We start from the raw sequence: 25391 nt of genomic DNA, 5'->3' as shown, positions 1-25391 counted from the left end.
TCAAACCCACATTTTTAAAAGTTTCCACATACTTGCTGACTAGCAAAAATAAGAAAGTGCAATCTGAAATACAGGGTACAGCAACTAATTGTTCAGAGCTAGCAACACCTGCTTTGTGTGTAATCCCGTGTTTAAAAAACAGTAAGAATCCCCAACAGCCAGGACAGTGCAGGACAGTTTTAACAAGACCAATTGAATAAAGCACATAGTGCTGATAGTATTTCATAAAGTCATTAAGGGAATCATTAAAATGTCCTTATTTTGCTGAGTTAAAAGAAAGCAAGTTCTCAAAAAGGTTGTGTAAAAAACCCCTACACTATAATACACCCCTACAGAGAACAGTACAACAGGAGTTATAGACAGACTGCTATAGGGTTTAAGTCTTATAATACAAGTTAGAACTTGTCAAGCTAATTAATAGCTAGATGTATGCAGTAATCCCAAAGGCACTTTGCCTCCAGAAACTGAGACTGACTCTTCAGACACAGATTTCTGCAGTTCCTGTAGCTCTCATTATTAAAACAGAATAGCAAAGGATTGCTTACCAGAGAGAAGAGATCATTCTGCAGGCCAAGCCTGTCCACAGGGGGTAGGGAGAGGTCTTTGATCGCCGGTATTAAACTCTCCAGCATGTCAGGGCTATACTGAGTACGGTAAAACCCTACTGTTCCAAGGTTTAACTGAAATGCACCAAAAGATTAAAAAGTTAAAAGGAACAAATACGGAAATGCTTTTTGTTTTTGAACGACTAGAAATTTCTCAAAGCATCACAGCTCAGAGAAGTCAGTCACTATCGGTTGAATGAAAAGAAAAAACAAACCATAAACAAGGGAGAAAGACTTAAGATTTCAAAGAAGAAATGCTCACTAAGAGGTATAGAAGATGAAGAGAGCTGACATAAAGAAACAGAGGCTAGAGCTAGAACTAGGAGCAAGGAGAAAAGAGAAACTTCTCTTCTAGGGGTAACTCCTAACTAAAGTAAGAGTAGTCATGCACTTAGAAGATACAATGCAAGAGGCTGAAGGTGCTAGGATCTTAACATTTGTAACCTCTCTCCCACAACCTGCTCCATTCATTTTTGATAGAGAACCATTTTCTTAAGGTGCATAAACACCTCTGCCCAGTGTACAAGCAAGTCACGGTCCGTAACCTTGATGAACTATATCGACTACACACTGCTACCTACTACGATTTTAGTGTAGATGGTCAAATATTGTGGTTGGTTGAACAACAGCACCTGGCATAAACCAAAAACATTGCTGAGCTCATCAGGAAGTCACCCCCTTTGCCGCTGCTATGATTTTTGGTCAGTCCAGTTGCCAGTCCTCAGGACTATGGCACCAACAGAAAACCTCACAGACTGACAACCTTTGCAGCCAGCAGTCCCACGAATTCGCCTTGGACTGAGCTGGACTGTTGCCTTCTCAGGCAGAAATAACAAACTTTACCCTCATTTAGGACAGGGCATTTTCAGAGTTGCTCATTCATTTCACTCCCCTCCCTACTACCAGGGAGGACCCAGACAGATACGGTGATTCAAGAGAATACACAGGCCTGACAGCTGGAATGCCCATCTTAGATAAATAGGAAGAGTTGATTAATATTAAAAAAAGAGACTAACCCTTAATATTATTTCACAGAGTCACCTCTCAGAGTACAGCTCCAGCTTAGAAACAATTACTCTTCCACCTCAGTAGTTCCTACAGCAGTAGTCCCAGCCAGTTGCTATCTTTCAATTTTTAAATTCAGTTTGACTGGTGTCTGCAGGAGACCACAACAGTGAATTTTTTCACTTCCAGATTTGTACTTGTCTGGCAATAGCCAGTAGAAAACCTTCACACTAATGAAAGATAAACAGGACTATTTTTGCTTTAACTAAACTGCAGTTGCCATGGGATACCAAAAAAGCCACCACATTTCAACCCAAAAGCTGCCTCTAATTGCACACTGTTTTTCCGGGCTCGGACTCCTAAATGGTTCAGGTTTACATTGTCTAGACTACTCTTGGAAGGCAAAGGACTACACTAAGCAACCACTATAGAGAGGAGCCAACATTCAACCGCAGCACAGAGAGGCCCCCTCCATCAGAAATACAAGACTGCAAGGGGGGAAGGAAAAAAAAAAAAGAGGAGGAAAAGAAAATGCAAGGGAGCATTATAGTGACAATCAACAGGTAATATGTTCTCCTTTGTGACAACTCACCTTCACCCACTGGTCTGGTCTGATGTCTTTCAAAACCAAGGTGAGCTCTGGTTTGTCCATCAATATTTGCATTTTGGCACAGGTGGGGTCATCACTTGTACAAATACTTATGGGGACCATCCACATGGGGAAATCCTCCCCTAAAAGAAGAAAGAATAAAAAGGAAGGCCTAAGGAAAAAAAAGTATGTACACAACACTGAGAAACTCTGCCTGATGTTCAAACAAGTTTCAGCAGCAGTTTAAGCCAGGCTACCTAAATTTAAATCTAAAAGGGCACAAGTCTGAAGGAAAACAGCAGTTCTAGAGTTAAAAACCACGAATCTCTACATCACCCTTCAAGCCAAACATTTCAATTTCCATAAGCACAGAAGATGGGTGGAATCTGTGCCTTAAGATAGAGCTGGCTTCCATATGAGGTATTTATATTTCAGCACTATTGAAAAACCACCAGTTTACAGAGCTTCTCAGGTAGCAGCACTGGCCTTAAACCGGACATCAGAAGAAATGCATCTCAGAATGAAAACTGAACCAAGGACTGCAGATGAATGCTGTTCTCCATGCAAGGAGAACATGGAAACCACGTGTGTGAGAACACTCAAACTTAGATTTTTCTAAGTTTTAACAAATGCTTAAAACACCTGAATCCAAGCAGAGCACCTGCCCGCTCTGCAGTGCAGCTCGTTTCATCTCTCAAAATTGCCGCCATTGCATGGAAAGCAACAAACACTCCACTCTTGCTCTTAGCACTCATCTTACCAGTATAGGGTCCACTGGCACAGAATTTCTTCTGGATTAACTTCAACACTTTGTCGTCTTCTTGCTGAGAGAAAAAAAAAAAGAAAAAGCAAGAGAGAGAAAGGAATTATCAGACATCTAATCTCAGCTTCTGTATATCACAATACATTCATGTGCCCTCTGTTAAATGGAATCACTTGTATTCTCCTCCGGAGAAAGGAGCTACCTCAAGAATCATTCCAATACATTAATCACCGTTACTGTTAAAACATAACGTGCCCTATTTCTCATTTGAATTTGTTGTCTGACTTCAGCTTCCAGCCAGTAATCCTCACTCACCCTGCAATCTTGTAGAATAAGCATAATTAAACTGGAGTGAAAAACGTGCGGCAAGGGGAGCTAAGTCAGATACTCCCTCCCCCAACACACATTTTGCACACAAAGAGCAAACGGGCTATGTCAGCAAACTCCAAGCACATGACCTAGAGCGCTTGTGGAATAACTCCGGATCGCTTTGCAGCGGGTTCCTCAAGTGAGCTGCACTTCCCCTCCCTTCAGAAATAGATTTGTCCCTGAACAAAGCAACCCACTGTGCTGCCTCCTGATCAAACAGAACTTTTTAAGTAACTGCATGCTACTAAATTTGATCCTAAAACACAGTTAAAGGCAGAACTTCTGATCTGAAGTGCTGAAAAACACACAGTTCTATTTACCTGTTCAGCTTCCACATAAATGAGCGGAAATCCCATCTGTTTGGTCCATGTATTCATCACAGCAGCAATAGGTTTACCACTAGCTTTTTCCAGGCTTTCCCAGAGGTCCTCTGCAGAAGAAAAGTCTGACTAAGGACTCCCAGAGTCTTGACATGTCAGATACTATCAAGGACACTATATGGGCACTGGAGGGTGGCAGACTGTATTTGTCTGGTTTGCCCTTCGTGTTTTGGGTTGTGTTTTTATCAAATTGTAACATACGCTAGGCAATAAAAAGGAAATAGTTTAAACCGCTCGTGGAGTAGAGAGGGGAGAATAAAGCTTCTTTGCTACTAGAACAATTGCAATCAATAAACATTGTGATAAAGTGTAATAAAAATGAGCATTAAATATTCAACATGGTAAATAGAAGAATCTTTTCCTTAGGTTTTTCATATATTCTGCCAAAAGAGCTGACCGAACGACATGGACTGTTTTTGGCTGATAGAGCATGATGTTCCACTTCCACATTTATGCCTAATACACAAAAAATGGTTTCGGTAAAGAAAGCGCTGTGAGATGTTAGACAAGACTTTGAACTGTTTAATCACACATGCAATCAATACTGCAAAAGGAAGCTTGCAAAAGGCTTACTTGGCAAATCAACATACTCTATTTCTAAATTAGATTACTACGCAGATGTGGTTATCAACGGTAAATGCAGCCCTTTCAGATTACCTCAGCCACACGCTCCTGAGATAGAGAACCCCTTGAGGATGCCGAATTCTGGCTGTGCAGGGGACACATTGTACGGAACCGGAAACAAGCAACTATTTTTCTTTGCATTTCAGTTATCTCCGGTGGAAAACACAGCTGTTTAAGAATCCGTCACTTTGGCACTAAAAATTTTGTCTCCAGAAATCACTTTTCTTAAGCATATAATAACCACCAGTTACCTGTAGCGGCATTCTTCTGCTGGAACTTCGTTAAGTATAAATTCATTCCTTTCCGAAAGTCCTGGGAACACACAATTGAATATGTAATGGCACCAGAACAGAGGTCCCTCCTATCCTCCCTCTGTGCTGCATTTATATTCAAGAATCGGCCACGGAATCTTAGGATCAGTATGTACATCTGTAACTCCTTTCGCATTTTCCCACTATGTCATAGAGCCCAAATACAAATCGTAAAAAAGTATCAAAATACAGAATACACAGATTTAAATATTTTTTAAATCTGTATTTTTAACTGTAAAAAGATTTGACAATCTACATTTGGTTTTTTAACAACAATCTTTTTACCTCATCACCAATGTAGTCATGTAGCATTCGGATTACAGATGCTCCCTTGCTGTAAGAAATAGCATCGAATATTTCATCTACTTCGGAGGGATGGCCAACACTAACCTGTGGTAAACAGGATAATTAACAGTGAGAACAATTTTAACTGCCATAAGACTGATTTTGCTCGCTCTAGTGTTTAAGGAGCTGACTTTTCTCACTGAAGAAACCATATGCATATCCATCGCTAAATTGTCTTAGTGGAATCTCTGCGCCCAGTCAATTAAAGTTAATCACATATGGCTGGGTTAGGATTGGTTTATAGGTTAAACATACTTTAACTAAGCCTTTGGTATTTAATCAAATAGACTTGGGGATCTTGCTTCAGTCCTTTGGTTCAACACCAAGCAAAAAAAAACAAAAGCAAAAAAACAGTGGAAGTTGTTTAATTCTGGGACAGTGAACAATACATACTCAGGAAATCAACTCCATGAGTAAGTCACTCTAAAATGACCTGTTGTACAAAGCAAGGTCGTCTCCCAACATCTTCTACATCAAACATTGCCTAAGCTCTCTGAAAACTTGTCCATGGTGATCTCCAGAAAATACAAGGGAGTCTTCTTTTAGCATAGGTCCCAGTTTTGCTGTAACTGAGCTCACTGCTGGTGACTTTTCTTCATCACTAACTGCCGCCCTGTTTCCAAAGCAGCAAGTCCAGCTAGATCCTACTTATTTCAAGACTGTCTGCATCACACTCACAGTTCTGGGAGACAACACAGGAACATCCAAGGTGGACTCAGATGGAAACCAGTACAATCCCAGCGAAGTTTGGTAGCCTGGGTTCTGGGCTATGCCGTGCTCTGTTTTATGTTATTGAGCACTGAAATAAGTCAGCAGCTACTTCACTGTGCTCAAGGGCCAGAAAACTACCCACTTCGATCAGAAACCAAACCAAAAAACAAATAATGACGAGTTTTGATCACAACTTTGCCATTCCAAACCACTGGACCAGAAAAACTCCGGAAGCCACCATCTTTGGACCCTCAAACCTAACTTCTGAAATACTAATTCAAGTAGAGGAAAATCCAGAAAGTGTAAATGCAACCTTAGATTTTCCTTTGCATCGTGAATGACTGCAAAGTGCCCTTTTTCCTTAATAGGGAAAAAAGTTTACACACAGCTGACAGGAAAAAAAAAAGGGAGACAACCAATAGCAAAGACAGAACTTACTTCAATAGGATGACTGTTGTCTAAGGCATCAAGCTCTTGAGCTCGTGTGTAATCGGCAGAAACAAACTGAGTCCAGATATCGTACTCCGGGAAACAGTGATCTACACACAGGTACTCAATCCAGGAGGCAAATCCTTCATTCAGCCAGAGATGAGTCCACCATTCCTGAAAAGAAGGCGGAATAAAGAACAAAATTCCAAGAGCTTCATTTAATCAACAAGAAGCTTCCAGCAAAGATAAGCTGTTAATAGCCTAGTTTAGTATAAATCAGAGAAACAGGTAACACATGTAAGCAGAAATTCCTCTCTATAAAGAGGTCATCAGCCCAAGAAGAGTAATCAGCAGCCTAAAACTGTCCTCCCCTCCGTGTTAAGTTTTCGAAACTCTGGATGGAGGAGAACTGCATCAGGTACAAATGAAATTCCTGGAGACTAGACTAGAGGTCAGAGCAGAGCCACCGAGGGGACAGCTAACAGCGTCAGCCAGAGTCGGGGAAGAGTCAGTGACGTGCAAGGCCACAGTTCAGAGAAACAGCAGAACTGTGGGCAACACGACAACAGTGTCTTTTTCAAACTGAATAGCAGCAGCTGCAAAAGACCGATTTTGTTTGTGTTTGGGTTTTTTCTGCTAAAGAATATGCTTACATAAAGGAGAAAAAACAAATCTGAAAAAGTGTTCCAGACTACGGAAACCTGAAATCTAGTAAACAGTTAAAAGTTGTTTCGAGTTGTTTCTCACCAGCCAAACAAAGGTGGGCTTTGTTTTTTTAAGATAAGAATGTTACATAGACATTTTCAAATTCTTCCCTTCATTTCTAATATTTAACTGAAGTAGGCGAGATAAGGAAACAAGCTACGGATACTGAGGAAGAAAACACCCTTTTCCATAACTGCACTTACAAACCATCTTTAAGTGTAAATGGGGCAGTTAGCTCAGTCAAGCAAGGCTACGATGATACGTGCCCTGAAGTAAAAGAAACTGAACAGGATGTAGAATCAGCCCAGTAAGCTGTTCTACAAAGAACTACTGCTTCTACTATGAATGAAACATTTACCCCAGGGAGGGTGGAATTTCCAGAAGGAAAGCTGTTACTGAAACTCTACACAGATAAGCCCCGCTTTATTTTTAGAGTGGAGACTATCCAATTTTCTTTTACATTTCTGATCGCATCTGTTTCCAAGACGAGGTTCCAATACACACAGATTGGTGCCAAAGGATTAATGCAACTGCAAAATAGATTCTTGGGCAATTAGGTTGGACTTCTAAATCTTTTCACCTCCCTGTTTTTCTCTCTTATCCTACCAGCAACCTAATTGCTCACAAATATTCCTTCCCCTGGAAGTATTCTGATTTCATTTATCTTTAATGTAGGAAAAACCAGCATATTGTGCTTGCCAATAAGATCTGGTACTAGCAAAGTAAACCAGTGATGCTACTGAGGCTTTCTGCTGTGCTGTATGCACCTCAGATTACAGAGGAGAAAAAGCTGACTTTCTGGAATCTGAGAAGTAATATCGGAATGTTTTTTCACATTTCACAGTTGCATCACAAAACACAAAATAATGAGAGAAAAAATTCTTAAAGAAAATTTTTTGAAGACCTAGAACTTCAAAAGGAAAATAAAAAGCTAATTCAATATAAATTTCAGAGATTCTTGTAAATGATACTTTCTCAAGCTTACTGCCACAGTTCTCAATGGTCAGAAGGACCATGAATGGTTCGTGGGTCACTAATGGTTCCCAAGGCACTTGCTGGCATCCTACGGTGTTGTCTAGTCACATGATGCTGGCTCTCCTTGCTTCCAGCTGCTCAACTGTACTAAAAGCTAAAAATATATTACTTTAATATTACTTTTTCATTTAAATATTGTATTGCTCTCACATGGAAGCTACCTATGCTACCACAAACAGGAATGGACACAGCTGACTAGATTTTAAGAGGCACGGCACTATAGAAAAGTTTGACAAACTTTGCTTAGTGTTATAATTAATATTTACACTGGGTTTTTCCCTCCCCATCCACTCACACTTCATTTAAGCAGCCTAAAAGCCAGAACAATGCAAATTTGGGGCTCCAGAAGCCATGCTTTTTTACCAAACACACTGGTTTCTCACAATACAAAAAACTTCCTAACCTGTGAAATATCTGGATTCAAGCATCTCTTTGCAGGGTTTGGGAATAGGAACGTCAGATTTAATTAACAGAGTAAGCTGAAGCCATTTGTTAACAGCAGAAGCTCTGACAGATACAGGTTTCAGTTTTTAGCACTAAATGGAATTTATTTACAGATTTCAGTCTTGCTGCCTCACGTATACTTTTATTCTCACCAAAATGACTTAAACATCAAACCATTCAGACAGCTGGCTCCCCACATATCCGAAGCAGTTCACATGAGTTACTACTGAGCAAGTTTTCAGCTACTGGACTAGCACAATTTGCAATGCTGAGCTGCTACTGATATGCCTGCTTGGTATGAAAGCCTGATGAGTGAATCATGCCTACCTGAAAGGAAAACAGTGGATTATTGCTTCTAAGTAATCTGACCAGCCAAAATAATTTCCATGGAACACCCGCTCAACTCTAACTAAGACTATATTCAAACAACTGAACATTACTTCACATAGAAAAGATCTAGGAATACCTCTAAAGAACACACTAGTAAAGAAGAAAGTGGCAATAAAGCACTATTTAAATATTTAATTTTTTTTTTTAGTTTCAAAGATAGCATGCCTGCTATGAAGGGGCACTTGAAATAACACATGATATGAAGCACATGTCAAAGAAAACTAGAAGAACTTGTAACTGTTAGATACCATGGTCACAAGGTTTCCAAACCACTGATGAGCAAGTTCATGTCCTACAACCAGAGCAACCCACTGGCGAGATGAAGAACAGGAATTTTTGGGGTCAATGAGCAATGCAGTCTCCCTGTATTTAAGAGAGAAAGACAACTGAACAGAATGGTACATGCCTAGAGAAAAAACACAGTCAAAAGTAGGTTAAATTACCTAAGCAAGCTAAAAAATGCAGTACAACTGAAAAAAACCAAAAGCTATTTCAGTTTAGACATTAAATTATTTTGGTAAGTTCCACAGCTGTTGGAATGCTTTGGAGCAATAATTCCTTACGGCATGCAAGAAGACAAGTGCAAAAACCCAGGCAGGAACAAGAAAGTTTACCCTTTATTTATAAAATAGCTCCACTACATAATCTAGGAACCTTAACTGTAGCTCCCTTTGCACTGCATGATGTATGCACAGCAAGTCTTCTCTGCCTCCCTCATCCCCAAAGGAATTCCAACTCTTCCAAGAGCACAACCAGCCGTGTTACACTCGCCACCGCAGAGGCACAAGATTCTCCACACAGGGCACACATGCACACGCACACAAGTGCTCCCTAGGTCAGGTCCACAACCTTCCGCTATAGGCACCCCTGGCATGCTCAGGACTTAGTGGGTCAGTCAGAAAGGACTTCTGGACTGCTGTAACTCAAAGGGGAAAAACGTGCATCTCAAAACATAGATGGTGCCTGCAGATTATGCCAACCTTCTGTCCCCAAGGGGAAAAAGCAAGCGTGCCAAACTGAGCGTAAGGGGGGAGGGGAAATTAACAGCACAATTAAGAAAGGCTTCCAAAAATTCTACTCATACAGGACAAATTTTTTTTCCCCCCACAGGGAGTAAAATATCAGATTTAATCAGAATTGTGATAAGCAGACAAGTAGATTTTAAACCTGGACTCAAATTTCCATTTCAATTTTTAAGGCCAAATTAGAAGTTTAGCAGAAGAAATTCAAACTATTTCAGGATTTAAAGTCCAAAGCTTACAAGACCAATGTTGTACAAAATGAAGGAAAATCGTTCTAATAATGAGCACAGATAACATAATAATATCAAGCAAAAGTCCAAAAGCTTGATCGGATGAACAAAAAAAAAAACTGAAAAGGAAGGCAAGTTAATATTTTTGATTTACTCATATCCACATGGTTATACTGTGGTTGCTAAATTTACCAACTTGCCTACAACATAAAATAAGAAAGTCTTCCAGCTGTGTCAGTAAGTACTTAACTTTTACGGGGAAAAAAGCGGCCAAGAAAGTTCTCTTGTAGAACAGACAGTGCTGCCAGACACTTAAAAATCTCACACCCTTGGGCAGCAGTTGTAATCGCTCATTCCTGCCTTCCTAAGATTTGTACAATAATGCACGCTGCTGCAGAAGTCAAAATTATCCAAACCGAAGCAAGAGTTGAAGGTATTTACTCAGTCTTATTTGGGATGATACCAAATAATTACAGATCCCTAAAACTAATCCAATTACTTCCAAGAATTAGTGAACAAAGAGGGGGAAAGACAGTATTTTAACAGCATACCTATAAGTAACAAGGCCCCAGTTCTCCATGGCACCTTTATAAAATAAATACAAAGGTTTATTGATATTGATACACACCTCTTCCTAAATGTTTAAAATTCAAATAAAATACAGTTCATCAATAAAGTGAGTTACTTTACCAGCAGCAAAGTCTGCAATAGCTATGAGATCAATTTTAGGAAGAGGGTAAGGAACATTGAAGTAGTCCTTATAAAAAGGCAGAGTTTTAGCAGCAACCTGTAAGAAACAAAAGGAGAATGTTATGTTAACTTGCAACAATTGGCAAAACTGGAAAATTTATGACTGAAACTAGCCTAAGAAAGCAACATATACAAGATTTCTTCCAGAAGCCCCATTCTCATCTTCCGGAGCACAATGGTTTGGAAGACTCCCATCCCTTTTCCTCCCAGGCTGTAAGCCTACTCTTCAATACTTCTCATCATCCTTGGACCAAAGTCTACATCACCAAATCAGAAGTCAATTAAACCAAATGTTTTTGTCATTAGAGACTTTAGTTTGTCCACAACTGAAATTCTGTTTAATATCAAGCCCAGTCTCTCTGAGCCATGAAAGCAAAAAACCAGCCTCGCGAGCTTTGCATGCATTTAGGTGACTGAACAGAGGACAGTGCTACGTCCAGCCTCTTGGAGATCACTACAGCGACAATGAAGTCACCCTGAGCACATTTACCTCTAATGCAAACTTTCCTTGTTCCGCTTTGCCTACAGGAGTGTAAACACGCACTAAGACGCCATCAAGGGACCTGGCCTCTACGAAGTCATATTCTCCCACCACAAATGCTACAAGATACGTCGACATTGTAGGCGTGCGAGCGAACTTCACTTCCACCAGATTTTCATCATCTGGGTACGGCTTCCGGTCAACGACATTCTTTCAACATGAAAGGGATTCAGTTAGTTTCATGGAAGTGAAACTGCATTACACAACACATTTGACTAACTATTCCATCATTATGAGTCATGCATTTAAAACGAAAGGAGTTCTTTTACGATTTTAAAATACAGAGCACAATGTAGTTCCCTTCCTAACTAAAAAAGCCCCATCACACATGGAGCTGTACTTCTGTATATTATAAAAGTTAGACTCCATGACTGCGAAGGCTGCTGAACACATCAGCTACCAGCTGCTGTCCTTCAAAGAGAGTATTACCCACATCCCAGGAAGGCATCAGGCTTTCACTTTAAATTCCGAAACAGAAACCGTAACCATGTGGTCAGTGGGCAAGGCTAGACTTCACAGGTAACTATGAAAGTTAGCTACCGGAATTAAAAAAAAGGATATTTTTAGACTCACTTGCTCTTCTCCAGCAACATAATCTAGAAGTATGTGCACCATATTTAAAGTAGCAACCTGAAAACGCCCACTTGTATTTGCGACAGCGGTACTTCTACTTGTACATTTTATCCCATTTGAGGTCAGAAATTCTCTAGAGCAGAAAACATGCTTATTTCTTTCAAGTGCTTATGTAGCTATAACAGCTACATAAACACACAAAGGCTTCTTTTTTTTTCCCACTCTTAAGCAGCACGTGGCTTGACATATGCTAAGACTTTTTTTTTTTAAACCACCACCACTGTGGCTTGTACAACCTGTTTAGGTTTTGTGCTAGAATCTGACATCACAGTATCATCTTTTTAAAAGCTTCTCAATTTATTGCTGCTTAGTAATAGCTAGCAAGACAGCCTATATTCCTAATTCTGTCTGTTAACAAAGACACACTATTGACTATCAAATAATCAGCTGGTGTTATTACAGCTTTATTTAAAACACTGTTTACTTGCACATCAAGAACTTACCATATTTGACAAAGCTACTCTGTCTTTGGGAACCACCAAAGAAATATCAAATGTTGCCTTAATAGCAGGCTCATCCCAGCAAGGGAAAGCTCTGCGAGCATCAGTAGCCTGAAGGAAATAAGAGCATTAAACAAATAAATCACAAGAGATTGTGACAATAAAGGACACACAAAAATTCAGCATATTTTACAGGCAAGAAGTTGGGTGAATGATGGCTAGTCATCGGTGTAGACTCTCTTCCCTGACACTCTTGACCTCTGCATTAGAGCATTTTATTCTTATTTATTAGTTTAAAAAAAAAAAAATGCAGCTGAAAAGCACTCTGCGCTCTGATGGAATTCTACAGTCTGAGCAAAATTTAGCAGAGTCATGACAGAAGCAAAGCTCAGTCATGTGAAAGCAGAGAGGGCACCCAGGCGTTCACAGACCATACACACAAGACCACCTATTTATATTCCATTAGTAGACTGCACCCAAGAAATGTTCTATTTGTACTAGGCAGGTACTCCATGTTTTTATGTAACCAGGCAGATAACGATGAAATTACAATTTGGTATAAAATTCTGTCATTATGTTCAGGGTTTACATAATACTTGAGACAGAATCTGGCTCACATTTTGAATGTCATTAAGATACAGAGATAAAGGCAGAGTGTCCTATTAAAAAATTAATGTACTTCATAAAGGAAAGTTATACAGAGGTATTTAACCACGTCTAAATAAACAGCTGTTCTTAAACATTGCAGCTATTGTATATATATACACACAATGCATCACACATCAGCATGATCCTTGGCTGGGGAATGTGCCAGATACAGAATTCACTGACCTTGAAGTTGCAACGTAGAGGCTGCTTTTAGTATTACCCATCCACACTAAGAGCAAGAACCAAAAAAATATGGATTTTTTTAGATGTACCCAGAGGGTATAGCTCAAGCTAGGAAACTGTGTTTTTGCTTCTTCTAAGTATAAATCCTGTATTAAGAATGACATTCCTTGAAAACAAAAATACAGCCCATACCTCAAACTGAGTGACAGCAGCATAGCGTGTGTCTCCAGTAGGGGTGGTATATTTACTTCGGTAAAAACCTTTCATTTTATCATTCAGCTCCCCTACAAAGTCTATCTTTAGCGTCCCTGTCCCTGTAACAGAAACAGACGGGGCATTGTTATTTGCATGTGCCAAACAGACCATTTATTTGGTCTGGACCTTCAGGCCAGGCTACTCAGCTGGCCCATTGCCCTTCTGAAATAAGATGTCCCTTCAACTCATCCCCACCCATCACTTTTTTGCCAGCCTCCCTCAAACCCTTCACTCTCCTTACACAAAATAAGCTCCAGCAAAGCCAGACTCCCCACGGCATTTTAGCATTGGTTGGAGTTCAGAGGCTGCTGTGGTACTCAGCAATAACCAGGAGAGACCTACCTTACAAACCATTTGAGAATTCTGATCCTACAATTCTTACTTTGAGTAAAGTTGCAAAAATATAGGGTGGCTAGTAAGTAATAATAGCATCCTATGAAGTCTACTACAAAAGCCAAGATGGAGCACTGGCTGCTTTCAAGCTTATAAGTCAATTAGTCTCAGGATTTATTCTGCCCTTGATGTCTGAGTGCAAAAGGGGAAACCTGATCTTGATCAGAGAGGCAGCATGCCAATATCCCACAGAATGAAGCACTTAAATTTTATCGCCCTAGAATCTTTATATTTGTATTTGTCAAGATGAAATAAAACTGTTTTATTCAAACCGAGGAGCTAAGTTTCAATCAGCAAACTCCTCAGAGCAAAAAAATCTATATAAGTTTCAAAAGAACTAGTACATTCATGCCTAGGAAAGTACTGCAGTAATTCAGATTAGCTCATTCTCAGTAAGAGGAAAACAGATCATCAGTATCTAACATAAATAGCTTCTGAGCGGACCTCCCAATAGCAGGTAACCCTCAGGTGTTGGAAACAAACATCACCATTAGTGAAACATTTTCAATTCCAGAAGCTCACAAAGTGACTTATAGTGGACAGACTCCCTAGAGAGCACTACGTTTGCAGTCAGAAACTTCAGGGACAACAAGAGCTGTCCTACTCCACCTTTTTCAAGTGCAAACATCTTAAACACACAGTTGAAGCAAGCAGAAAGCATGAAAATAGCTCTTACCTTTCTGAAGGGTACTGGGAAAGGAGAGAGTAACCTTTTCATCCTCGTTTTGATAGTTGAACCCGGTGGCATGTACCTCTGAAACAGAAAAACAGACTACTTTGTACAGAATAAGCCCCAGAGATGTTTTTCTAACTCATGAGCATTTAAAATTAACTAAATCAGCTGAATCCAACATGCTGTAGCTACTGAACAAATCAACTAAGATTTACAAATAATCCGGAATGATATAAACGCAAGCAATCAAAGAAATGCCACCCATTGTCAGAGTTCCATGACAGAGTTCCAAGTATGTTATCTTGCTTCAGACAACTGAATCTACCACATTTACATCAGACTATACAGCCACAGACTCAAAGCACCACCTCCGCACTCCTTCCACCTCTGCTATACATCCCGTCCATCAGGATGCTGCACTCATGCACGGCAGGGAAGTCTTCTGCTGTGCCGAGTAATGAAAGCTGTACCGTTAGATTGTAAGCTTGCGGTAAGAACCGTATCCTGTCCCACACCGAGAACGCTGGTAACAACTAGCACAGTCCTGATAAATGGTAAAATATTGCACAAACCTTCCCCTCACTAGTAAATGCTTACGTCAGCGCAGCAGTACTCTTAGTTATTCCAAACAGGATGCTTGTGATTTAACTAATTTGTGGCTCTCACTTTGAAAAGCACACTAATATCCACAGCAAAGTGTTTTTGTTTGGTTTTAACACACAATGTTGATTTTATTTAAAATTGTCTTCAGAACCAGAGACCTACCTTGGAGTTTATATACCATTCAGCAAGAGCGTCCAAAATCAACCAGAATATTAAGCAGCGTGGCATTTACACCACATTAGATCTATTTGTAGATGCAAATATCCGAACTACGAGGCCAAGCTGGATAGATGGGGAAGCAGTACACAGGAATTAAACTGTCCTGCAGCTTAAGAGTTCGCAGAGCCCAGAGAGAACACCTGGGGTTGCTTCGTCCTTCCCAATTCACCAAGCCCCACTCGCTGCATCCAAGGTGATGTACATCTATGCTCCTTCAATCAAAAAGTCTAATGTACGACCTCACTTTGCAAGTTCTGCTACTTGTGTCACTCTATACTCAACCACCACATTAACTAGCTATCTACAAGGAATGCAAACCTCCACCACAACAAATGCTTTCTACCATGCATCAGCATGTTGAACTACCAAACCTGGTAAGCCTGGACACAACAATACATCTTTTTACGCAGACATACTGATGTATAATTCTAGATTTATAAATACAATAAACATTTGGCAGTTCAGTATAGTTTTGAAAGGTTTGGGAAATGCACAGACCAGTTTAAAGTAACAGCATTCCTAGCACAAGGTGCCTGTCCCACCCCACCTACATCACTCAAATCAATGTGAAAACACACCTACGATATTGAAACGCCAGCAACGGTCTAGCAATCTTTTCAGGTACTTTCAAAACTGACCTAGGAAGAAAGATTCGGTAAATAGCTTCAGTTATCTACTGAGATAGATACTAGTTTTGAAGGCTCTCAGAAAAAAGCGCAAAAAGGAATACTGGAAAGTGCCGCGATAGAGGTGAACACCCTAAAATAAAAACGTACCACTATATCAACATCTTCATCACATGGAATTCTGAATGACAAAGCTTGTTTGAAACAACAATTTAATTTACAGAATGACCTGTCTTCCGTACTCAAATATCACTACAAGAATCCAGGTATTCTGTTTCAGAGGCAGCCTAAGCACACTCGCAAGATGTTCAGCTAAGTTGTTCCATATGTGACAAGAGTAACTGGAAACATGTTTTTATTTTTATAAAATTTTAAGTGCTGTTTGTTCTGGAATGGTATGATTTCAGCCTTAACTCAGAGTTAATACCAACCTCTGCTCACAGAGAACAGAAATGCAGAAGCTGCATGAATACATTAGTCTTAACTACTGGTTTCACAGTGCTCTGCTCAGTGTTTAATCAGAGTTAACCACCATGTTAGGGTACATAACACAAAAATGCTTACAATAAAACAGTTCTATCTGTAAAAAAATACAGTACAGAAACAAATTCAAGAAAAAAAATCTTTACAGGATCAAGTAGAAGAATGTTAGGCTACTAGTCTGCACTGAGGAGTTCCAAGATTTTTAAAATCAACTGTGAGAATGATGAGATGGACCATTTAAACAGAATACATGCCAAGGACATCACAGTGCCAGCAAGTGTTGGGCAACGAGCAATGAAAAGTACAGGTTTAGCTTTTCTTCTTATAATTCTGCAGAATACTGCGGCAGAAAAGGAGACGTTATAAGAGCGTTGGAGAGAAGATATTCAGGGGAGCAACGCTAATACACAACATACTAGTCTGCAAGTGGGCTTCCCCGCAACAGAGTGGAGCTGATTGCTGGCTACATCATTTAGATCCAAAGAATTTTGACCCCCGGTTATCTCTAGAGTCCAACGGACAACACATCCGTTGTTCTGCAATAGCACATTAGTGACCTCGGTCAGAGGGAAAGATGGGCTGAATACCTGTTGGAAATTGATGTTAGCCTGCCTGGGAGGAATCCTGGTGCTGGACAACCTGCAGAAGCTGAGCTGTCAGCCTGTGGTCAGAGGCTAAATAAGAACCTGAGAAACATCTGATAAAGATCAGTACAAGAATGCAGTAACACTCCCCCCATGTATTTTAAAACGACCACAGCAAACCAAAAACGTTTGTATCTTTTCACAACTTTAAGGGCAACAATCCGATACCAAAGACAAACAATACCATGACTTCAGGATCACAGCTCTAACCTACTGAAACCGAGACATACAGAAGAATGCGTGTTATGCAGACCTTCTGCCAAAAGTTGACAACGAATATCAAGTTTCCCCCTTCCTTCTCTCCCAAATGTGAAGTTCTCCTAAGCCTATTTGAATTCGTAGCTCCACTACTTTATAACCTTTTCAACCTGTACTAGGAAAGCCATAGGTAAGACACAAGTAAACATTACCAGCGCTAGAAGAAGCCGAAGACCTCCAGGGTTTTTTGCCCCTGCACCAGCCTGGGAAAGCACATTAACATGCAGAAAGCAAACTTGTTTGAAAGAGCTTCTCAACCTTCATTTTACAGTGTTGGATCCCAATTACCCTAAGGTCAGAAACAATGTTTAAACAAGTTATAGTTTTAATAGGCTGGAAGGAGCCATCTGATGAGCGATGCTGTGCGCTCCCAGCACGTACCGATCACAATCTCCGCCGAAGGAGGCCGAGAGTCCCGCGATAGCCCAGCGCTGCCCCACCGGCCCTGGCAACTAGCCCCTGACAAGCATTCAACAGCAACAGCAAGAGCGCGTCTGGAACCGAAGGTAACACCCATTTACAGCTTCACACGACGTGTACTCGCTGAGGAGTTGGTGTCTAGAAGAGTGTCTTTCCACACTCAACTCCAGCATTTTTATTTTTTTTTTTTTTAATTCTCAAAGCAGCTGCTTGTATCAATTTCCGAAACAGCAGAATATAAACGAAAGATTCAAAGTTCCTTTTTTTTTTTAAACTATTCAGCACCAATAATTTAATCCAGAGCAAAAGAACCATGGAAAACCATCAACAATACTTTTTGTTAGAGTTTAAGAGAACTGCTTATAACAAAGATGTAATTGCAATAAAAGGCTGTCTGAATTCCTAAGTGTTGAATACAAAAGCTCCTGAAGAGAACAACACAATTTTGGCAGCCTACTAACTTTGGAGAGTTTGGCACTGCAAGGTTGCAAGTTAATCACTAGCACATTAGTACACAGCCTGGACCAAGTCGCATGAGAAAATAAAAAGCTGCTAGTGCTCCATGTCTTTGGAAAAAGATGCATAAAAGTCAGATCTAGCAACCCTCCCAAACTCAGAGCACCACATATCAAATTTTACAATAGCATTTTAAATAAATTTACAGCCCTTCTACAGAGTACTTCCTGAAACTGCCCAGTAACCAGATGGATACATCAATTAATGATCCCAATTTTTGCCTTACATGCTTATGAATGTGGATCCTAGCCAAAGGTTTTAAGCAATGTCAAATGTGCATGTATTTCAAAGTGAAGACAAAGCCAGGTGCAAGAGATGGAATTTTTTTCAAGTAGCCCCCATTCCGTGGCATGGAGAAATTCACAGGCAATTAAGGTATGGTGGCTTAGTGAACTCACATTCATCAACTGAGCTGCAGTGACTGTGTGCATTCTGCCTGCTCCATCTTCTCAAATTAAACACGTTAGCTTAAAACGTCTACGTGTTGACATAGCATACCCTGTCCTCCTTCAGCGTTAGCCACTGAACTATGCCAATGCAATTACTGAGAATGCTAATGCTTTCAAAGCCCTTTCACATCTTCTCACATGTTTCAAACCAATGCTTGTAAAATCCTTTAAAGGAGTCAGAAGTATCCTTGTGTATCAGATATTCCCAAACTGTCCATGCCAACACAGCCCAGGCCTCCTTAAAAAACCCTACCATTAAAAGTTCTGTCACATCAGGTCCTCTCCAGAAGAAAGGATGAAGATGAGCTTTTCTGCAACAAAGAAAGGTTTCACAACCGACTTAAATCTAGTCTGCTATGGGCAGAGACAGTAGTCTCATTTTTCCCACCTGGCCCCAGCTGCCTGTTTCCCGTTCCCTTCCTTCCACGGGCATTCACATACAATCATCAGGCTCAGGAAGATGATCTGTCTCCAAGCTGCCTTTTTTTTTTTTTTTGCACCCCCCCCTTGTAGAGGCAGTTTTCAGCCAGTGCAGTTTCCTGATCCACACAGCTTCTCAACAGTACAAACATTAACGCGAACAGAAGGAAGGGAGTGAGGACAAGTGTCATTGCCCCTTTCCACAGCAGCGTGATTTTAGATTTCCATAAGCACTAGTCATCTTTTGTTGCTGTTTTTAAGCACCAGCTGAGACTCTGGTGCAACCAGGCTCTAGCACTAGCCTCCAAGCATGTCCCTACCATACTAGGAAGGAAAAGACTAAAATACTGAATTATGGCCTTAAAACCTTTTAAAGGTTGAAGTACAAATCAAAGTTCATTCAGTTATTTCTGCTAAACAAACATCACTGTGGTTGCTGGTCATTCCCTACGCAAAATTGCCAACTACTACCCTCCAAGCATCTCTAAACTTAAAATGCTGCTTTAGAACCCCCCGTATCTGAAAAGCTTTCCAAACTAAACAAAGGCAACATAATTCACTGATTATGACCCCACCGCAATTTCACAGCTCCTTAAAAGAGAGATTCACAGGGACTCCAACTACTCAGCATTCAGTAAGTATGAAACTCAATCCCCTAAAATTTAACTTAAGAACCAGCTTGCTTAGGAATGCCCTTTCAGTTCTTCATTTAGCTAAGCAAAGTCAACCATTTGGACAAAGGTAGCACAGTACATGCGCACCCCAACACTACGGCTGCGCTATAAACATTTGACTACAAATGCTAAAAACTAGCTTCTGGAAAAACAAAAACAATTGCTCGTTTATGATTCGTGGGAGGAGCCAGCCATAACTTTGGCAATGGAAAACTCAGTCTTTTGACTAGCTTTGTTCCATTACGGCATACCTGGCACAAACAGCAAATCCACAACCTCCAGTTACAATCACTACACTAGTTTTATGATGAAACAGAGACTTTTTCTACTCCAAAGTACTGAGTAATCAATCTCTCTTGGTTTATTATTCACTACCACTCAACTGTGGATTATGCAGCAAAAATTTTTGCTTGACTTCAAAGCTTCAGAGATCCCCCCTCAGCTTCCTGTCAAATATTGGGCAATAAGCTGATTTCCCTGCAAATCTGCATTAAAATTCCAAAGACCAAGTTCTACTCTCTGCTGTATCCATCTCTAGAAGAGTGAATAGAGGAGTGAAAACACGGCCCACAGTTCTAGCTAAGATTTCTATTGTTGTAGAAGCCACAGTACAGTACGCACTCAAGACTAACAAGAATTATTAGGAAAAGAATAATCTACTCTGCACAAAAGTCAAGAGATCACCTCCATAAAGAAGGGAAAGGTATCTGTTGAACAAGAAGGTTTATTTTTCACACAGCTACTTTTCAGAACAGAACCACACTTGAAAGAAGATAAGTGACCGATTATCTGTTGTCTCACATTTACAGACAAGTGTGAGATAAATTCTTCCCTGCTGAGGTACAGAACTAAAAGAGGTAACAAATCTTCAGTAGAGCCTTTAAAGGAGAAAGCATCACGAACCTCTCACTCATTTTCAAACACACTATACGGGCAATTGGTATCAGGCTCACCTAACTAAATCGAAATGATCTGGCTGGTATTTCTGTCGGTTCATTGGACTATATTTCGTCCTCTGTTTTTGAGACCAGTTATACAATTACCATGCAAAAGCTGTGCACAATAGAAGCATTAGTAAGACTGACTCGATCTGTATCAACAGGTGCCAGCAAATGGCCTGCCGATTTCATGCAATTTTACTCCCAAAGCCATTATACCAGTTGGCAGTTTACCAAACCGAAAGATATGTTTTAACCCCATGAAGCCTTAGTATAATTATAGTAAACAGGCAACAAAATTGCCCCTCAAATATTTATGATACAACGGTTTGAAAGGCGAGTGCCTATACTAGAGCCAGTGCTGTACTCATATTCCTGTGTGTCCAGAGCACCACGTTGAAGTCTATCTGAAAAATCGGAATCAAGGAATTTAAGCCACAGAAACTCACTGTCAGTGTACTTGGTTTTAAGTCTCCACTAAGCTCTACTGTTAATTCTTCAAAGCTACAAGGAGAGTATACCACTGTTAAAGAATGGAAAAATAGACCCCTATGAGAGGGAAAACAACAAAGATAATACCTTAAAATAGAGATCCTCTCTATTTTACGTATTTTTGCTGATTTGACCGGAAAGAGACTTTATTCCTAGGTACTTCTTCCGTTTCTTTTCCTTTTCTCAACAACAAAATCAAAAATTACTAGGTGGTTTGGGCCTATGGCCACAGCAGTAGGTGGAACGGACTCCATACACACTCTGCTGTTACTACCACTCTCGTTACCGTCTCATTACTCAGTATAAGAAACAGCTCCAGGAGCGCTTAGCAACACAGTGCATCCAGTCAGCCGAAGATCACTAGCGGCAGCGCGTGAAAGGCACGCAGGAACCAGGGAACGCCAGGGTACAACCCGGGAGCCCGCATCAAGCACGTAGGAAACCGCTCTATTCTTTCATTATCGAAACTCGGTGGCCAGACTCCAAGATTTTCGGTACTACTCTTCGCCGCCGCCCTCTCTTGCTGCGACTGCGCTTCCTGGGCTGAGCTCTACTTTTTCACAACACGCCCACCCTCCTTAGGACAGAGCCCCCCATCCACCTAAGCACCGCTCAGCTGCTCTCAAGTGCACTTAGGAAGCTGTCTGGTTTCTTTAATACTCTATTACAACCAGAAAATTCAAACCAGTTTAAATGCAAAGACGCATTGCAGACATTCCACTTGCCACATAGGCAAGTCCTATTAAGCATAGGATAACGTCACTACAGCAAGAACTGAAATTGTCCCTACCAAATCCAGTCCAGGAGATTAAGATTTCTTTTCTCCTTTAGCTATTCAGACAAACACAGCCCTTCTCTCCAACTTTATTCAGCTGTTGCATAAGCATACTAGAGACATTTAGACCTAATCAAAGGAACACCTTTCTCCTATCCATCATCAAGATCATTCCTTTAATTCATAATCGTGGCTTTAACAAAGTGCTTCATGACATCTGTGGCATTTTCCTTATAGAAAGGGAAGCTCTGCAGGGCCTTTTGTCCTCTGAAGGACTGAGAAGCAGTTGTACACAGTGGACCAAAGAGCTACTGTGCTTGAAACAGCAAAGGCTCCATAAGAAAACCAGAAAGGCTTTGCACACAATGTTGGACCATCGCTCTGTTTCAAGGAGTTTATTTTCCACACCTCAATCATTTCATGCTTCAATTGCTGCTAAACTCAATTACTTCAACTGTCTGCTAAATCTCCTCAAAATGTAATTGGGGAAGATGTCAGCTACTAGAACTGTGTATTACAAAGAGGTACTGCTTCTTCCATTTCTCCAGTAACTTCCAGCCTTTCACTGAACTGGATCCCAACCATTGTCTCCTCCACACAATCACCTTTTTCCATGTTGCCCTATGCTTGGAACATCCTGCTAAATGTAAATTAAGAGTCTTCTGTACTTTTTCACATCCTTCCCAATGAGTATTTCCTACTGCAGGCCATTATTGATGCATTCATTATCCAACTCCGTGTGACAAATTTTGTCAATATTGCGAAGTCCATAGGTACAGAACATGTTTTTACACAGTTAGCCAGTATAAAGATAAATAACGTCTTTTGCCTACGACACTCAGGTGCGACAGAGTAGAACGTGGATGTCATGGAAGCTTGAGGTAACTTTTTTTTTTAAACATAATGCAAATGGTAGTGATGAGAAGAGAATAAAGGTTAGATAACTAATTCTGAGCTTCTAGGGGTAGGTTAGCTTATCAAATTATGATGTAATTTTGCAAAGTCATTAGCTGTTGGCAACAGCACCTCGTGTCAGAAATGAAATGGGTTAACACATAAAAACTCCAGCAAAAAAGTAATCCTACCTTCGTCTCCTTCTGGCGCATAGGAAGCTGTAATAATGTCAATGTCAGCACAGTTCATCACAATTTGGTTGGTTGCCTGTTTCACCTGGAAGAGAAATTTTATGAGCATCAGGAAGAAATGGTGTTCCCTACTCCCTTGAGCTCCCTTAGGTAGGCATTCCAACCTCCCTTTAATCTAAAAACCCCTCCATCACCAAGTGTTTGAAATAGAATTTAGTACTTAAGAGTGGTAAAAAAGAAAAAGATACTCCACTGACTGCTATCATTTGCTCCGGAACAGGCGTACTTGAATCACGTTCAAGCCATCTAGGCCTACTTATCAAGACTGTAAATTATTTAAGGGAATGGACTGCCTGTTAAAAATTGGTATGAACACTTGACAATAGGGGCCTTGTACATGCCTGGGAACTCAAGACCAATAAAAATAGATAGAGAGCCTGTAAGCTTCCGTTTTAGAGGCGACCTACAGGAGACTATAGTAAAAGCCTTTGGACACAAACTTACATCTTTCAGAGATGATCAGAAATACAACCTATGGTACTGTGTTCTAAACTGTCGACACTGTAAGAACTTCTTAGGTTAAAAACATCTGCCAAGAAATTCGCCTTTACATTTTCCTGAAAGCTTTCCTTCTGCCAGCTCTTGGCTACACACACTTTGCTTTATTTAACAAGTGGCCAGCTCCCAGCGTAGTAATGAACCGTCTCACCATGCCAGCTTTCTGTTTGGATGCAAAAGCTCAAATACATAGGAATTCAAATTAAATATCAGTTAATTACAAAAGGGTAAAATAATTCCTAGTTTAATTCCCAAATATTTAGAAACTTATGGCTGAAACCACTAGAATCATCACACTAGAACGAACTGGTAATCCTGCTAGTCCAGGATACAATTACTAGCAGTAGACAATGCCAGTTCTTTAAATAAAGGAGCAAGAAATTCTGCAATAGCCAACTAGAGTTTGACGTGTGCATGAAGGAACTGCTTCCTACCTAGACAGTAAGTTCCTTAAAGCCTAAGGACTTACATTCCTCTCTCGATTTTTCACTATTACATTAAAATGCCATATTAACACCTATCCACGTCAGAACACACAGCACAAACCAACTGGACCTATTTGTCCGTGATGGAAACTGGTTTCCATGAATCAAGAGCTCCTCCCTCCCTGCAGCAAAATCAGCAAAGCGCTCTGCATGTGCACGCCAGCTCACCGTTCAAGCATGTGAGTGTAAATGCATTTGTTACAAGTAAAGCCGACATAATAAGCCGTGAAGTGTCATAGTTGAAGCAGACACATATCGCTCTGCCGTCAAGGAGCTGGTATCTATGCAAGATGAGGAAACAGAGGCAGATGCTCAGTCTTAAGCTGTTCTAGGCTCACTGAAGAAATGGTTCCTTAGTCATTGTGTACGTAAAGACCAAATTCAAGTCTCGTCAGTGATGAGAGGCTGAAGAAATTTAAATGTACAACTCAAGAGGTGCACCCACATCATAAGAACGGTCCATCTAGTCTAATAATCTGTCAACCGAAGGGCTAATACCAGATACTCCAAGGCAAGCCAACCCCCACAGCAGATGGTCAACACAAGGCAACCCTAACTCAGAAGTTTCTTTCTAACTTCAGTCACCAACTTTACTTCTGAAACAAATGTCTACGGCTTATTCCTATGAACAGAATTGTTTGTATAATAAACACTACATATGGGCTTACACTTTTTGACAAGCATAGCTATTGGTGATTCTTTCCAAATCCTGCTTGTCAGTCACCCTGCAGTAGTGTGTCTCTCAAAACAGCACAGAAGAGCTGTGTTTTCACCATGTTGCCTCTTTATGGTAATAAAACCAAAACAATGTTACCTAATGAACTTAACCCGATTCTAAAAACAACATGCTTGCAAAGCATAAAATAAGCACATGTAACAGCTGAAGTGACACAGGTTAGAGGTGATGCTTTTTGATGATTTACAATCTGAATTTTTTTTTCCCCCCTCCAATTTGGTGTGTGTGAAACTAAAGGATTACAAACACCTCCCAAAACCTAAGATCAAAGCCCAACAATCTTCATCACGATACTAGGGTTTGGGGTTTTTCAAGGTCTTCTAAAACACAGAAAAATCAGAATGAGAAAAGCTTTTTATAAATGTCTAGTAGAGACTTTTATTCAATCTACAAATCCAAATCTCTCTGGATTAAGAATTCAAGATGCATTAAGAGCTGTCCAAATTGCAGACAATACTGGGTTTAACAATAGGCTTGATATTTAAAAAACAACCTCTTCTGAGGACAGAAGAATTTTCTGTGTAGCACTGTGCCTGC

The 25391-nt window shown here is 40.4% G+C and overlaps 1 protein-coding gene across 1 annotated transcript in view; it reads right to left on the bottom strand.

Annotated features, from left to right (window-relative positions):
- Positions 1 to 23184, bottom strand: part of NPEPPS (aminopeptidase puromycin sensitive) — a 29365-nt gene extending 6181 nt beyond the window's left edge. The window contains exons 1-15 of the mRNA XM_010295750.1: positions 23076 to 23184; positions 14477 to 14554; positions 13345 to 13466; positions 12325 to 12432; positions 11198 to 11398; positions 10648 to 10744; positions 10509 to 10542; positions 8954 to 9068; positions 6141 to 6305; positions 4932 to 5036; positions 4587 to 4647; positions 3652 to 3761; positions 2960 to 3023; positions 2203 to 2342; positions 546 to 680 (exon numbers count right to left, since the gene is read on the bottom strand). Coding sequence (XP_010294052.1) covers positions 546 to 680; positions 2203 to 2342; positions 2960 to 3023; positions 3652 to 3761; positions 4587 to 4647; positions 4932 to 5036; positions 6141 to 6305; positions 8954 to 9068; positions 10509 to 10542; positions 10648 to 10744; positions 11198 to 11398; positions 12325 to 12432; positions 13345 to 13466; positions 14477 to 14554; positions 23076 to 23184 — 1644 coding nt within the window. The remainder of the gene's footprint in view (positions 1 to 545; positions 681 to 2202; positions 2343 to 2959; positions 3024 to 3651; positions 3762 to 4586; positions 4648 to 4931; positions 5037 to 6140; positions 6306 to 8953; positions 9069 to 10508; positions 10543 to 10647; positions 10745 to 11197; positions 11399 to 12324; positions 12433 to 13344; positions 13467 to 14476; positions 14555 to 23075) is intronic.
- Positions 23185 to 25391: the final 2207 nt, after the last annotated feature.

This window comes from Phaethon lepturus, unplaced genomic scaffold (genome assembly GCF_000687285.1).
Source record: "Phaethon lepturus isolate BGI_N335 unplaced genomic scaffold, ASM68728v1 scaffold4621, whole genome shotgun sequence".
In the NCBI taxonomy this organism is placed as follows: Eukaryota; Metazoa; Chordata; class Aves; order Phaethontiformes; family Phaethontidae; genus Phaethon; species Phaethon lepturus.
The sequence above is the reverse complement of the archived record's forward strand: the minus strand, read 5'-3'. Positions and strand labels throughout refer to the sequence as shown.